This window comes from Dermacentor variabilis, chromosome 8, assembly GCF_050947875.1.
Source record: "Dermacentor variabilis isolate Ectoservices chromosome 8, ASM5094787v1, whole genome shotgun sequence".
Lineage (NCBI taxonomy): Eukaryota > Metazoa > Arthropoda > Arachnida > Ixodida > Ixodidae > Dermacentor > Dermacentor variabilis.
This window is the reverse complement of record NC_134575.1, coordinates 22,233,813-22,248,644: the sequence shown is the minus strand read 5'-3', so window position 1 is coordinate 22,248,644 and position 14,832 is coordinate 22,233,813. Positions and strand designations below refer to the sequence as shown.

At 44.7% G+C, this 14,832-nt stretch overlaps 1 protein-coding gene across 1 annotated transcript in view; it reads right to left on the bottom strand.

Annotated features, from left to right (window-relative positions):
• Positions 1-1,474: 1,474 nt before the first annotated feature.
• The window catches only part of LOC142591315 (4-pyridoxate dehydrogenase-like), a 67,180-nt gene continuing 53,822 nt past the window's right edge, over positions 1,475-14,832 (bottom strand). Inside the window, exons 10-14 of the mRNA XM_075703642.1 lie at positions 12,894-13,041; positions 12,679-12,827; positions 10,661-10,838; positions 7,990-8,206; positions 1,475-1,684 (exon numbers count right to left, since the gene is read on the bottom strand). Coding sequence (XP_075559757.1) covers positions 1,528-1,684; positions 7,990-8,206; positions 10,661-10,838; positions 12,679-12,827; positions 12,894-13,041 — 849 coding nt within the window. The 3' untranslated portion in view covers positions 1,475-1,527. The remainder of the gene's footprint in view (positions 1,685-7,989; positions 8,207-10,660; positions 10,839-12,678; positions 12,828-12,893; positions 13,042-14,832) is intronic.

Sequence of the window (14,832 nt, the reverse complement as noted above, 5' to 3'; positions counted from 1 at the left end):
TGCCAAAACCACTTTCTGATTATGAGGCACGCCGTAGTGGAGGACTCCGGAAATTTTGACCACCTGGGGTTCTTTAACGTGCACCTAAATCTAAGCACACGGGTGTTTTCGCATTTCGCCCCCATCGAAATGCGGCCGCCGTGGCCGGGATTCGATCCCGCGACCTCGTGCTAAGCAGCCCAAATGGTGCCATGTAACGACCACGTATTGGTCAACGCTTTCTGCTGCGGAGCGGTACCCGTGGCTGTGGGGCAGAGGATCAAATCCTAACAATTCCCACTGTTTAAATGCGTAAGCTTACCCAACCCGTATGCTTACCCAACGAGGAACCCTGTCCGTCTGCCCATCTTCTAGAAGGAGAACGGCGAGAGGACAGCGCACACGAAGGCATCACCATTCAGCTCCCTCTGTCCCTATAGCAGATCGATTTCAAAACAGGGCTGGCGCGGCTAAGACATACGCAGCCGCTGCTGGTGTGGGATTGATTACAGTTTAGAATGGCTTGACGCGGATAGCTAAGGAAATAAAGAACGACAACGGATTGTAATCATTGGAGCGTTATCAGCGCACCTGGCGCTACCACCTGCAGTATTCTTGAGTAATCAATTACTCTGGCGCCGACCGTCCGCAGTAGTTCGTGTCGCCGAATCGCTGTTGTTTATACTTGCCGGAACAAGTTTCCTAACGTTGGCAGTGACATCAGGCAGCGTAGAGTTGAGTGAGTGGCACAATGCTTACGCATACTTAAACTGCCGCAGGACTTCCTGCGTTAATTTTTTTTAGCTGAAGATTGGGGGGGGGGCGTAATTTATGTGACACTTTTCTGCCATGGCTTTCTGATGACGACGGGATCACACAATGAACCAAGTAGTGCGGTCGCATTAAAAACAGTCACAGACCCAGTACTAAACCCTTTTAAAACCCAGAACAGACTTCCAGCTCAAACAAAGGCGACATACTGGGAACGTTGACACAAAAACAACCAATTAAGATGACTAAGACAGTGTTTTCACTGTGTTTAGTTTATGTAATTAGCCTGTGTAATTAGCTAATTAGCGTACCAAACATTATCGAAAAGGTAGTGAAGACAGCTTTTTCTTGTTTTACATTATCCAAATAAAGGCAGGTGTCATGAGCGAATTGAACCGTCCTTATTGTTTTGACTACTAATCTTCATACATATTTTTCTGTGTAAGCAGTTAAGAGACCTATGCTTCATTTGCCCTATACTTCGTTACTCTTGACCGGTCATCCTCCGGTGAACTTCATTGGGCCCTCACCGGCGTATGCACCTTTCGTGTTTTTTGAAAAAACACTTTCGTGTTTTTTGAACATTTGGCAAAACAAGTCATTTAGACCCAATGAGAATACCTTGCTTCAGTATTTACTAGTTTGTTTAATGCTGTAAACTACTGCAGTTTGGGAAATTGTCTATACACAAGACAGAACAATAAATATGTGGTGAAGCGTTTTATTGAGCCCCGATGTCATTAACATTTTATGATCACTAAAGGAAAATTGTCATACTTATTGCTTGCGCCCTTTCACTGTACTCTCCGCGTCCTGCAGGATCATATCAGACGCCTTAGCGGCAATCATCATTACAGCTGCGTTGGTGTTTCCAGCGACAATACTTGGCATCACTGATGCATCAGCAACTCGCAATCCAGACACTCCTTTCACCCTGTTGGTCACACGAAAGAACAGCGCTTAATTACACTTCGTTGACTTTTATCTACTAATAATTGGCAAATAAAATAATACACAACGAAAACACGCTTTAGATAACAGAAACATGAAGCATGGCACTATTTTAAAAAAATAAGCAGAGTAGATTTGGAGCGGTCCGTCAGCTTCTACGCGACCCTCCCTTTTTTACCGATATTCTAAGAAGTCTAAAAAATTTTCCGAAATGAGATATCAGTAGGATGAACTTACTCAAGATTTTTGTCATCATGCAAGCACACACGGAATGTGTGTCATCAATGCTTTGCAAACATGTCGTGCTGTGGATATCGGTGTTCTCCAGTATTGGCATGTGTCGATGTTCCCACGTCTGTCTAGTGGCGCCAGAGGAGCGCACTTGACAATTGTAAGCACACCGAAATATCGTCGGCATTATCTCGACTGTGAAACTATAGAGAGGCCGTCCACATGCCTTGGTATGCGCGATATTGTTGTGCACGGTTTGTGCTGCCAATAAGATCAGTGCCATGACTGAAAGCGCAATATGCAATTATCATTAATTTAGGTATTTAGTAAACTCGCTTTAAGCGAGAGAAGCATTCTTACGATACTTCTTTCACTTTCTGGCAGGCGTGTCCATGTGCGCCTAATCTTTCTCACTGAAAACGTATGTTCTACCTCCATTATCCTGTGTCTCCAGTGCCAGCGGAACAAAACTGGCTATTGTTGGTAGGTCACGTTTGGCGAAGCTTTCTTTGTGGCTTCTGAATGTGGGCATGCTGGGGTCTGTAGTGGTGCTGTGGCGCATGCATATAATCATGCGATTAACATCCTTAATCTATTTCCCCCACAACAGACTATAAATAAGGGTATCTTGAGCAATGCGGTTTGTCGCTGTATTGCTTTACTACTAATCCCTTTGAAGTCTGTCGTCAACGTGAGACGGGGTCTGCTAAATACTCTGTTTTTCGCTAACTTGTATTCTCGATGTGAGACCTAGATTCCGAGGAAAAGATGTTCCCGAAAAAACAGAACGAAGGAAAACAATCATGATAAAACGGGAGGCACTACACGTGCGGCACGAGACGACACGAGTGCATTTTTGTGTGTCCTTGTACTGCCAATAATATCTCAGAACAAGCTCGAACGAGGTAAAGAACGAGTAGATTTCTCCAGGAGGAGACGACCGTCGTACATATTATTGAATCGTACTATCAGTCCATGCACATTGCAAACTTCTTTAGCAATGACTCCGCCAGTTCTCAGTGCAACGTGCACAAAAGCAAATACGCAAGTACATGGCGAAAAGCAGAACAAAGGAGGCACCGCTCCCCGTAAGAAAAGTCGTAAAACAAGTAAATGTCACGACTTTTAGAGCCCGGAGGAACAATCCGGGAACGCTTCCACATCTGCGAAGAATCAAGAAGTTTGCCGAGCCCTTGTTGACCCAGAAGTGCGTAAAAGGAGTAGACTATGCCTGCACCTGTCGTACCGACCTTGCGAACACATAATGGTTGAAGGTGACAGCGGAGCCGGTACATTTTCATTTGGCCTTCTCGTCTTGATGCCGCTATGCCCGTACGCGACATTAAAGAAAGGATCCATTTTCTTTGCTTTTTCTCTCCTTATCAAGCAAATAGTTTTCTTGAGCTCTTTTGACCATTTACGCACTTGGATTTTCTCCACCAATGGCACTTGGCCTCACGCAACCGAGTTGCTGGAGCACTCGTAACTTAATGGTCTCTGCTATTTGAGACGCGCAGCGCTTTGTCGATGTCCACTGCGTGTATCCTGTCAAAATGCGCGCAATTGTGCTCTTCTGCCACTTCTAATCGGTATTTCTATGCCATATACTTACAAATGCATATGCTACTACTTTCTCGGCGTATATGACTAATCAGTTGCTGCGCTTCTGCATTAGCTCAGTTTCGTTCAGAAATCAAATAGTCCAACTTTTAACTTTTCTTTGACCCTCTGTGGTTGCTCAGTGACTATGGTGTTGGGCTGCTGTGCACGAGGTCGCGGGATCGAATCCCGGCCACGGCGGCCGCATTTCAATTGGGGCGAAATGCGAAAAAACCCGTGTGCTTACATTTATGTGCACGTTAAAGAACCCCAGGTGGTCGAAATTTCCGGAGTCCTCTACTACGGCGTGCCTCATAATCAGAAAGTAGTTTAGGCACGTAAGGAGGACGAGGAATAAAATTTTATTGTGGAACCAGCACTTTATGATGGCCGGGCCTAAGCCTCCCACGAAGGGACGTCGAGGACTTGCCTCGCCGCCGCCTCACGAGCGTGCTGGGTCGCCCAGGTTTGGTCGTCGAGGGCGGAGCTCCGCAGAGCCTCATGCAACCTCGACGAGAGAGTCGCGGTGTAAGCCTGTGTGTACTGTGCTGGGCACTCCCGTAGCATATGCGGAAGCGTAGCCGGGTGAATTCCACAGCACCGGCAGTTGGGGGTAGTGTAGACGTCTGGAAATATAAGGTGGAGGTGGGCGGGTGAAGGGTACGTGTTTGTGTGTAGTAGACGCAGGGTGGTAGCCTGCGCCCGGCTGAACTTTGGGTGAGGCGGGGGGAAGGTTCGGCGACGGAGGTAAAACGCCTTAACGAGATCGTTATAAGTTGTCAGATTGTCACTGGTGTCCAACTCATCTCCAGTGACTCCGGCGCGGTTGACTAGGCCTCGCGCAATGGAGTGGCTGACCTCGTTGTGATTGGGGAGGTGTGGGTGGACAGGGTCCGCATGGGCCGGGATCCATGTTAGGGAGATTATGCTGTCTTTAGAGTGTGGTGCCTGGCAGAGGATGCGAAGAGCTTGGGGAGAAATACGGCCTTTGCTGAAGTTAGTGACAGCTGAGCGAGAGTCACGCACTATGGTATGACAGGTGGGATCTAAAGTGACAAGGGCGATAGCCACTTCTTCAGCCGTCTCGGCAATGGGGGTAGTGACGCTGCAGGCGTGGTGTAGGACTCCATCGCGTGTGGCGACGGCCACAAATCGTGTACCATGGGAGTATTGGGCTGCATCAACAAATGTCACGCTAGGTACATGGGCAAGGGCTTTTATGATAGCTCCCTATAATTTAATTGAATTTAACTTTTCTTTGTGAACCTCGCCGGGTTTCGCGACCGTGGGAGCGGTGGCCCGGCTGTACCTTTGCAGCATAGATCCCTCAATCATTGCGGAGCACGAACAATGCGCGCGCCGACGCTTTTCTAGCTGCCCCACCAGATGGCGCTTGCCTTCGCGCATCCGTGGCAGCGGCGTAGTTGACCGTGCGGGGCAAAAAAAAGAAGAAAGAAGCAGAAATCTTGCCTTCGCGCATCCGTAGCTGCACTGTAATGAGAAAGTAGACGCTTCTTACGGATGGAATGGATTCGTGCTTCGCTACGTACGTATGCGCATGCTGACTCTGAAACCCTGTTTTACAGGACCAACTGTTGAACATCGAGCAGTAGTGTCGAACTTGCAATATGAAAACTAACGTGCAAAAAGCGGTCTCATCATTAGTAACACGAAAATAGAGCCCAGTTCTTATTCCTATACTTTTTGCAACCTAGGAGTAGCACAGGATACTAGCTTTAACTATTTAGGCCTTACACTTACTTCTCACTTATCCTGTTGAGGTCATGTTCCGGATATATGTGCATCAGCATTTAAGAAGATGTGTTTCCTAAGAAGGAAACTGAACAAAGCTCCAGAAAAGCTAAAGTTATTAGCGCACAATACTTATATAAGGTCTAATATAGAATGTACTTCCGAAATTTAGGACCCCAGAACTAAGCAGGATATCAATAGACTTGAGATGTTACATAGAAGGCTATCAGATAAATTTTTCGTAAATATAACATTTGTGACACCCCTACTAAACTTATGCGAGAACGCGGAATTACAGCATTCAGGTTGCATCGAAAATATGCTGGGATAGTGTCCATGCATAACATATTGAAAGGCAGATTTGACATGTCTATACCTTCATGTGTAAAAGCCTTAGACACGAGAAAGACTCGACACAATCATGACCATGCACTGAAACCGGTACTTGCTAAAACTAACGTATTTAAACACAGTTTCTTTGCACAGACAATTGCTGACTGGAACGCTCTTCCTAAATCCATTTTTGAGGAAGCTTATTTTCTAACCGCACTGCGAAAATAGTTGTTTTAGTTTTATACTTTGCTTGTTATCAAGTACGTATTATATGTATAGTGATATAATCATTTTTGACTTCGAATGGTGATATTCATTTGTAATCTCGATTTATACTAATTTTGTATTCATTTTTCACTCCTGCTTGGGCCTGTCATGACCTGCACTATTGCGAATCAAATAAATAAATAAATAAGTAAATAAATAAATAAATGACGCATTCAAAGCGTCCACCGCATGTTATTGAAAGGATCGGTAATATTTGTGTGGACCCGCGTTTGCATGCATGTTCAAACGCGTGAGTGCGTGTGCTCGTGTTTAGACTGTTTAGGGCACTCACCTCGCGGTATGTAGATTTAAATAGTTTTATCCGCGGTAGTTTTTCTGGAGTTCTTTGGTTTCTTGTAAACCACGCGCTCATCATGTATGCTGTGAACTACATAATATCTTGAGCCTTCAGTCTTATGTGTTCAAGACATATGCCGAATCACATGACTGAGGAGAGGGTAAACATGCTAGTGTACAATGTATCGCTACTGGACAAAGCTCCCATCTCCCGAAAGTACATGAAGCAGTGGCATGCAGATAGATAATCGATTTGACGATTATATTACGAGAAGCACTTTCGTGTTCTAGAATAATAACAGACTGAAAGCTAAAACTAAACCTAGCCTGACTAACTATTGGAACTGCTGAATGAAATCACGTATTTGTTGAGCTTGTCATAACAAAAGTTTTTAAGAGGCAAATCACTCTATGGTTATTTAGAGTTTAATGAAGAGAATATTTGAATGCTTCCATTCCTAAATTTGCGCGGCTGTGGCACATCCAGAATTTGCGGTGTCGTGTACTGCAGTGGACTGTGTTCCCCTTTGAATTCGCAGTTTCCAATAACAAAAAAAGCAATTCTCTGCATAATATGCATACAAGCAATGAACACGCATGGGATAAAGGAAAGTTACTTTCTGAACAGTTGAAACTACGTTTAGCGGTACAGATGGAGCTAAACAATGTAAATTGAAAGAACTCTTAACATGCTCTTTTGCATAGTCATTAATTTCTTCATGTATGTTAATGTGGTAGTTCCCAACACCAAGGGGCAATAACTCATGTGCGATCCAAACAAAGAAAAAGGACATCTATAATCTGCATTGTCATCTGCATGCCTTCTAAATAAGCGCTGCTGTCGCATCTGTAGCAACTTGGTTATAAGTAGACTTTAAAGTGATAAAAACAGCTAGCTAAAGAATGCCCCACGACGTACACCCACGCTTTTTCATAATTTCACCTATTAGAGACAAAGAAGGTAAGATAACACATCCGACTTACTGGAACGCGAGTGCTAGTACAAATGCCGCAATCCTATCGTGACAAATGCTACACCGTTTGGCCCTGATTTCCTCTAAGATTGATTGTTCATTGGCTGAGCTCACTGGTTTAGTCATAAGGAGCCCTAATGGGACGTGTAATGCTTGAGGAAGTTGGCAAATAAAGTCTCCCAATCGCCATTAATTTTTTCTCATGTGCATGCGAGCTAAGTATGACAGTGGACGCAATGGCAAGTCAAATATTTTTTCTTAAAATAAAGCCAGAATTGTGTTGAAGTTTGCACAAGATCTCCCATGTTTCGCGTTTATTAGAGCGCTGGTATAAACACAATGACGACTGCTTTCGCTTTAGTTTCCTTTAGAACGCATCGCGAGGAGAAACAGGAAAATAACGAGAGCGCTTGACAGCCTCGAAGAAGACGCCTTGCCAACGCGTGCTGACAAAACGCACTGCTTACTCAAGTGGCCCAAATAATGAGAAAAAATGACTGTATGACCACTTGAAATTACAGTTCATTTTAAGTGACGCTGTTTCTTTCGAGCAGAAGAAAAGGACAAAATTCAACTATGCAAGTTCTGCAAATAAAGTGCTCCCTTCATGAATAACAGCTGCTCAGGCTGGGAGAGGCGGCAGAATGGTGCAAAGGAACACTATCTTACCATCAAAGTATAGACGACCGACTTAGGAACCTGTGTTTCAATAACGTTCTATGAAAATTTTAAGGTATAACAAGTCAGTTTGCTTCAATCGCAAAATGGCACTGTGACTCAAGGGTTGAGGAATTTGCAAACGGAAATAGAAATCGTGATACCAAGTGGACCTCACCTCAGTCTTTCATCAACAACAGCTTGATCATTGTTGCCCATGGCGCAAGTGCAGCAGACATGTTGGCCAGGGAAAGCTGCCTCTTGAATGAAGCATCGTACGTAGTCCTCGGTCCAGACTTCAAACTGGTTGCAACGTGGGAACTTCTGCTGCCACAGCTGTGCTCCGATTTTCTTCATGGCAGCTGTTTCGAAGATACTCTTGAGCTTCATGGTACCTGTAACCGCAAAGCAGCTAATTGAGTATATCAACGCCAGCAGTGTTTCAGGCAGGTCCACAAAAGCATTGTGGCTGCTCTTTATAGCGCTAATACAAATGTAGAAAAAATAGATGTATGTCATCGAAGTAAGATTTTTTGTTAAGCCACGCCTACGGTATTTCTTCGAAAATGTCACACTTAGGCGTTCATTTTATACAACATACGCTCTTGCGGGACCTGTCAAGCCGGCAAGTTTTATAAAAACGGCAACCTTTATCAAAATATGGAATCGCAAAATGCTCGTTCCTGTTTCAATACCATCGAAAGTACTAAATATATTACTACACCTTGAGAAACAAGAAAGAAGGAAACAGAGGGGCCCAATTTTGATTAGTCAAATCAGCAGAAGCTAACAAACAAAGACATCAAGAACAGAAAAGGGGAAATTGTTTGTACCTAATTGCATTAAATAAATTATTAATCAATTGAAATGAAACCTGTGTGGTTTTGAAGACACATATGGAAGCCTCCTTTTCTATATGGGGACGAAAAAGCAGGACTCCACTCTGCGCTGTAGCCTAAGCTAGCTGGACGACCTTCCATTCAGGAGGCAACAACATAGACACTATTCGCTTATACAGTTATTAATGCTAAAGCTACTAAACTGCTGCGAATACATATTCTTTAATTTACTGTATTACGAAACAGCCTCTAAAGTCGGGATTATCGGCCCTGTGCATGTCGGTCTATTTATTTTTCTTCTTCGCTGTTTTCTTACACCTTTTCTTTATTCTTTTCTCATCCTGATGCGAACTAGCCAAGTATAGCTCCGACCCGTATTAACGTTCCTGAATTTTAATCTTTCGAATTCTCTCCACCAAACACAAATGCTGTCTGTGCTCATCAAGTTTTAAAGAATTTTACGTTATAATTTATCAACATATTTCTGCAGATTTCACTTAGGCTCACTGCTATTTGCAACATTGCCGGAACCTCCTCACGCAATGAATCATCATGCGCACCACAGACGAATTACACAGTTGGAGTTGAGTTATTTGTGAAATAAACAAGCAAACTTCTGAGAACATGCCGTATTCCCACTTTAATCGACGCTACCATTTTCAAGCGCCTGCATTAGCGATTTTTCTAGGGCATGATATAACGTAGTTTGTACTTCACGCGTAGCGTATAGTTCCCGTCCACCAAAGATAATATCGCGTCCATCTTTTCGTCCTTCCCTAACAAAAAACTTTTGTACGCCTAATGTACGCATACCAAGAGTGTGAAAACCAATGCTCTAATAACTTTATCCAGCACTATAAATAACCAGTGCACTTTACGCATAGGCTATCATAGCAGCCCCAATTAAGCCACACACTTTCAAGTTCACCAGCGCACCACCCCCGTTATATACAAAACTTACACTCACTGGAACGCTTAGTTCTCTTAACACCGGACGAACCTTCTGAACACTTCCTACAGTACAGGCCTGTAAAGTGGGTTAAAATTGGTTTTTCTAGTTTATTCCAGAGACCCTTATTAACGTTCACATCACCTCTGAATATCTGTGAAAGGGCATCAAGTTTAATTGTGGAGCATAATTTATTTCTCCCTGGACACTCTGAAAATATGCGTAGAATGTATTTTAGCCCTTTTGGTCGCACATGCAAATTCGCTAATGTCGCGCACGTGTCCCAAGCACCATGCACTGCGGCTACATTGTTTTCAAACTTCAGTTCGTAGTGCCCTCTTTGGCAAGTAACAACAGCATAGGGACCAGTGTGTGTCGGCCGCACAGTAGCTGATGGCAAAAACAGCGATATGTTTTCGTACAGCCGTCAACGTGGCCCGAATCGTGGCAGGTTAACGGGAACTAGTTTGAACAATTAAATGCTGTGGTTTCCCGTCGTACTTGTAACAATTGCGGGTTTGCGTGCATCAGAGAGTGTATTGTGGATGCATGTGTGAGCTTTTAATCCTCTGACTCCCTTCCTCCATTTTTCCATTCCGCTCTGAACGTTCTCACCAAGATTTTGAGCTTAATTTTTAAAGAGCGCGTCGCTCGGCTTTGTGTTCTATCCATGGAAACGCGCAAGTATTCACTCATGGTGCATAGCTAATTTATGGTAAAGTGTAGGCTTGCTGGAGGCTATATTAGCAACGGAATAATAGACTGACATCTTCCTATCACTGACAGGGCTTGCAATGTGCCCTTGTATATGAGGCTTTATATGAGCACACACACACACACACACACACACACACACACACACACACACACACGCACACACACACACACACACACACACACATACATACATACATATATATATATATATATATATATATATATATATATATATATATATATATATATATATATAACTTACTCTAAACATAACTACCACACTCAACAAACTGAAGGATCTTGTTCAAACGCAAAATATATTTGTAAGCTTTAGGAATGCTCACCATTCACTAATCGGTTGAGGTCTGTGTTTGTACCGAACAAATTCGGATTAATTGCTGGCGGAGTGGCCGGGTCGCTTGTTCTGAGATAAACGGCGCCTCGAGCCTCAGGCTGCACCATGGCTAGCGCGCCCATAAAGCCATTCTTACCAATCATTGGCTTGTAGTAGTCGTTGTATATCTGGGAGAAATGTAAAAGAAAAAAAGCAATTGAGAAAGAACAGCCTTGCCTCACGGTTTGAATCTTATTGCTATAATCAATGTCCACATTAAGTATACAAAGGTGCTCGATAGCGCCACACTCTATTGGCGTCGTTTTATTGCCATATCATTGACATGGACACTCAAGGAGAATTACCGTCGTCGTCGTCGACGTCACCGCATAAAATCCAAGTGCGATAAGAAAGAGGCCTGATGCCGCAAACTGTAGCAGTTACAGTTGAAAAGCGTGCGACGATGAACCGAAAGGGATGGTGGCTTGCTGCGGCGCCGGCTTCCCGCGCGTGCTAAGGAGAAATGCGGGAAGGGTGCGTGCCGACTTTTCGCGCCCGCAAGGGGCGGAGGGAAGCGGGGATATGTGCGCGCAATAGGGGGGGGGGGCATTTTTTTTCTTGCACTCCGGCCGTGACTGCACATGGCGCGGATTAACGAGGTGGCGAGGTGGCCTTCGAGGTAATCTGCGGGGGTTGGCAGGCTAATCGAGTCGAGATTGCTGAAGGCTTCGAGTGCGGTATGTTCTCACGCGCCTAGTTCGCGCTCAAGTGGGAGGCAGCACGAAGGGGAATTCCCTCGCCGCTGATGCCGCTATTCGTGAAGCCAGCGTTTTGCAAGTGCCTGCAGTGATCGGGTGAGATGTATCCATGTTTATCAGTGCGCATGTGACACCGTCATTGGTAACTTAGTAAGCGATCTTGTACACGAGCTTGTCGAGCTGATAAATCGACTATTCTTACTGCGCATAGCTATTTCATTATTTGATATCGCAATCGATGTTAGCGCTTAGAACGAACCTGCAACTTTTTGTTTAATTCTTTTTGACCTTCCGCCGGCATGTTTGCAATTCCATGCTCACAATTCCGAGGTTCAGATTAGCGCCAAATGTTTTCTAATGGCCACGTACGTACCACTTACGGCTGGCCCTAAATACGCATTCTATGGTGAGGTCTGAAGGTATAGTTTATTAGAACTTTGTCACTCCATCAGTGAGTGATTTCTTAAAAAGTAACCGTAAAAATCACAAAGCTGAAGAGCCAGATGACCACCGCCAGCTGTTCTCCGAAACGGGGATCAAGATTTTGGGTGCGGGACTTATGAGCTAGCTGCATAGCATGAGCAAAGCTTCGAATGAGTGCCAAATATGGCAGCAATTGAGTGTGTTGTGCAATTCAAGATTAAACTCGCTTCCTGATAAGAATAAAACTTCAAGAAGGAGCTGAATCGGTGAAAGAATTTGCAGTATCACTTAAAGTATTCTTGGGTTTATCAGCCCCACATTCACAAAGCCAGAATATTACGAAGCGCACAAAAAATAAAAATTATATCATTACGCTTCTTACACCCGCTGGTAATAAGTCACCTCTCTGTAACGCATGTTTGGAACTTACTGCTAAGAAAATTGTGTCCTACGTCAGCTAAACAAGTCATGAATACCTTATTGATTAAAACAGTAAGGCTGCGACTGCTGGCTGAAGATTTAAACTATATAAGGAATAAAAACTGTAACTGCATCCAACAACATTTTTACCGTTCTTATTTAGCGTGACTTCTGCATGCCGTGACCTAGGTGTTTCAGAGTATTACACATTACTGTCGTTTTAGCAGTAAAAAAAAATCGCTACATTTTCCGAACGAAATCGTAAACCTAGCATAGGCAGCGACGGTCTTACCAGCTTGCTACCTCGTCATACAACATCTACTAAAACTAACGCAAATTTCACAGAGATATGCAATTTCAGTACAAAAATTGCAGCAAAGAAAACCAAATTTGTTTCCGAAATATGTAAACTGAAATGTGCTTTTACCTTTTCAGAAACGTAAGGTGACCGTTGAATTTCTTCGGTGGGAAACACGGCAGTGATCTCCAGCTCCAGGTCAGGGTAGTCGTTAACCACTTCGCCGACACCACTATGGGCAAATAGTAACGCTTCAAAGCCGGGTATGGTAAGAAGTCCTGTGACGAACATTAAAAATTTACTCATCTTATGTCATTTCAGCGCACCGCATTACGTCTACTTACCAGTTTGATTGTGCTTGTATTGCGCGATACTCTGCATTATGTTCTTCAGACCAATGAGGTCGTCTGTCGTCGTTACAACAAACCCGAGGAAAACGACATGGTCTTGGAGATTTTGTCCCACGTAAGGAACATCGGCAACGACCTTGATCTGGAAGCAGCAAAATATGTGTAATTATTTACTGCGATATAACTGAACACACTATAGAGCGAAGATCGCATAGCAGCCGTGGGCGCGTCAGCGAACGTCATCGTAGTTTGCCCGCGCGTAGAGGGTTTGAAGGCGTCCAGTGAGGCGCGCTGCGTTTGGATCCAAAAGCGGCAGACACCGCGATGCTACACTCAAAGGGCTGCACCTGAGACACTGCAGTGTTCTGGTTTCAGATGCTTGCACGGGAGCTGTACGCGCACATTAACGTCCCTGTGGAGCAGCAGTGTGCACACCATACTAGGGTGCCTAGATTCGTCTCAGTGGAACGGACGGAGAACGACAAGTTAAAACAGTGTCTTCCTTTATTTGGACCCTGAGAGACGCAGACGGTTTTCTTAAGGTTCTTTCTCGTGCACCGTCGATGTGCGACGCCTGCAATGCTGCTCGCAGCGTAACTCATCAGGTCAGAATTCTGAGACACCATCATAATGCTAAACCTTAATGTCGCTTTCAATGCATCGCATTCGGTGGAAACTGCCCCTTTGATTACAATAAATCAAAACTGAGAAGTGCCTATTGGTAGTGAAGCCCATAATTAAGTCCGATATTCAACTATTAATTCTAACTAGCGTAAGTGAAGTTTCTAGTATGCACGTCACTGAACACTTCATGCATTGGTCAGCTTCTGGTCATGCTGACATTGGCTTCTTTTTCTGCACAAATCTGTTCTGATCCCTCAGCTCCCAGTGTTTTCTGGCAACGTACAAGTGCAATAGAGAACATTTAGCATTACGGAGCTGTCTCAAGTATCATTTGAAGAAATGTATTCTCAATTCTCGAACGCCCTTAGGCTCATTGCACTCTTTGCGATAATCTAACATGCGCAGTCATATAGCTCCACCTCTAGGATGATGGTAGCCACTATCTCAGTCGTAAATTTGACCGCTCTGCGCCCAAGCCGTGGAGGAGGACGAATGAAGTTTTATTGTAAGGAACAGCGAGAAAGTGTCCTTTCTTCGCCCTAGGTGGGCGGCTCTCTTAGTCCAGAAAGCCGTTGGCTAATGCTGCAGCCCGGGCCCGGTCCACCAGATTTCGCTGATCTTCCAGGCTCTGTGCCTTTAACATTGCCTCCCACGTTTCTTCGATCGCTTGTAGCGGTTCTGAGGCAACATCTTGACTGTTTTTCTCGCCGTGTGGACACACCAGCACCATGTGTGGGAGCGTGTCTGGTACGTCACAATACCGGCATAGGTATGAGAATTTGGTGGGGTGCATTCGGTGCATGATAATTCCATGTACATACGTATTTGTTTGTAGTCTGCGGAGGGCGGTGGCTTCTTCCTTGCTTAATTTTGGATGAGGTAGAGGATATTGTCTTCTTTCCAGTGGTAATGTTGTAATATTACGGAGTAGTTGATGGGAATGTCCTCCACCCTCGTCGCTTTCCGGAGACCGTGCGGCAGGAAATACCGGCTGGTATGCTCCCGGGCGACAGCATGTGCTCCTTCGTTTCCTGCCAGGTGTTCGTGGCCTGGGGTCCATGCGACGTAGGTGTCGGGTAGTTCTTGGCATCTTGTTATTTCCTTTAGAGTCTTCACTGCTGCGGCAGAAATTCGGCCTTTTCGTTAGTTTCTACATGCCGTTTGCGAGTCGCTCAAGATGATTGCTGTGTCTTTGCATGTGGCGATGCCAAGGACGATGGCCACTGCCTCCGCCGTTTCTGGATTTCTGGCCGGTATGGTGGCAGCGATTAGCTTCTTTCCTTGGTTGTTGGTCACGGTAATTGCGTAT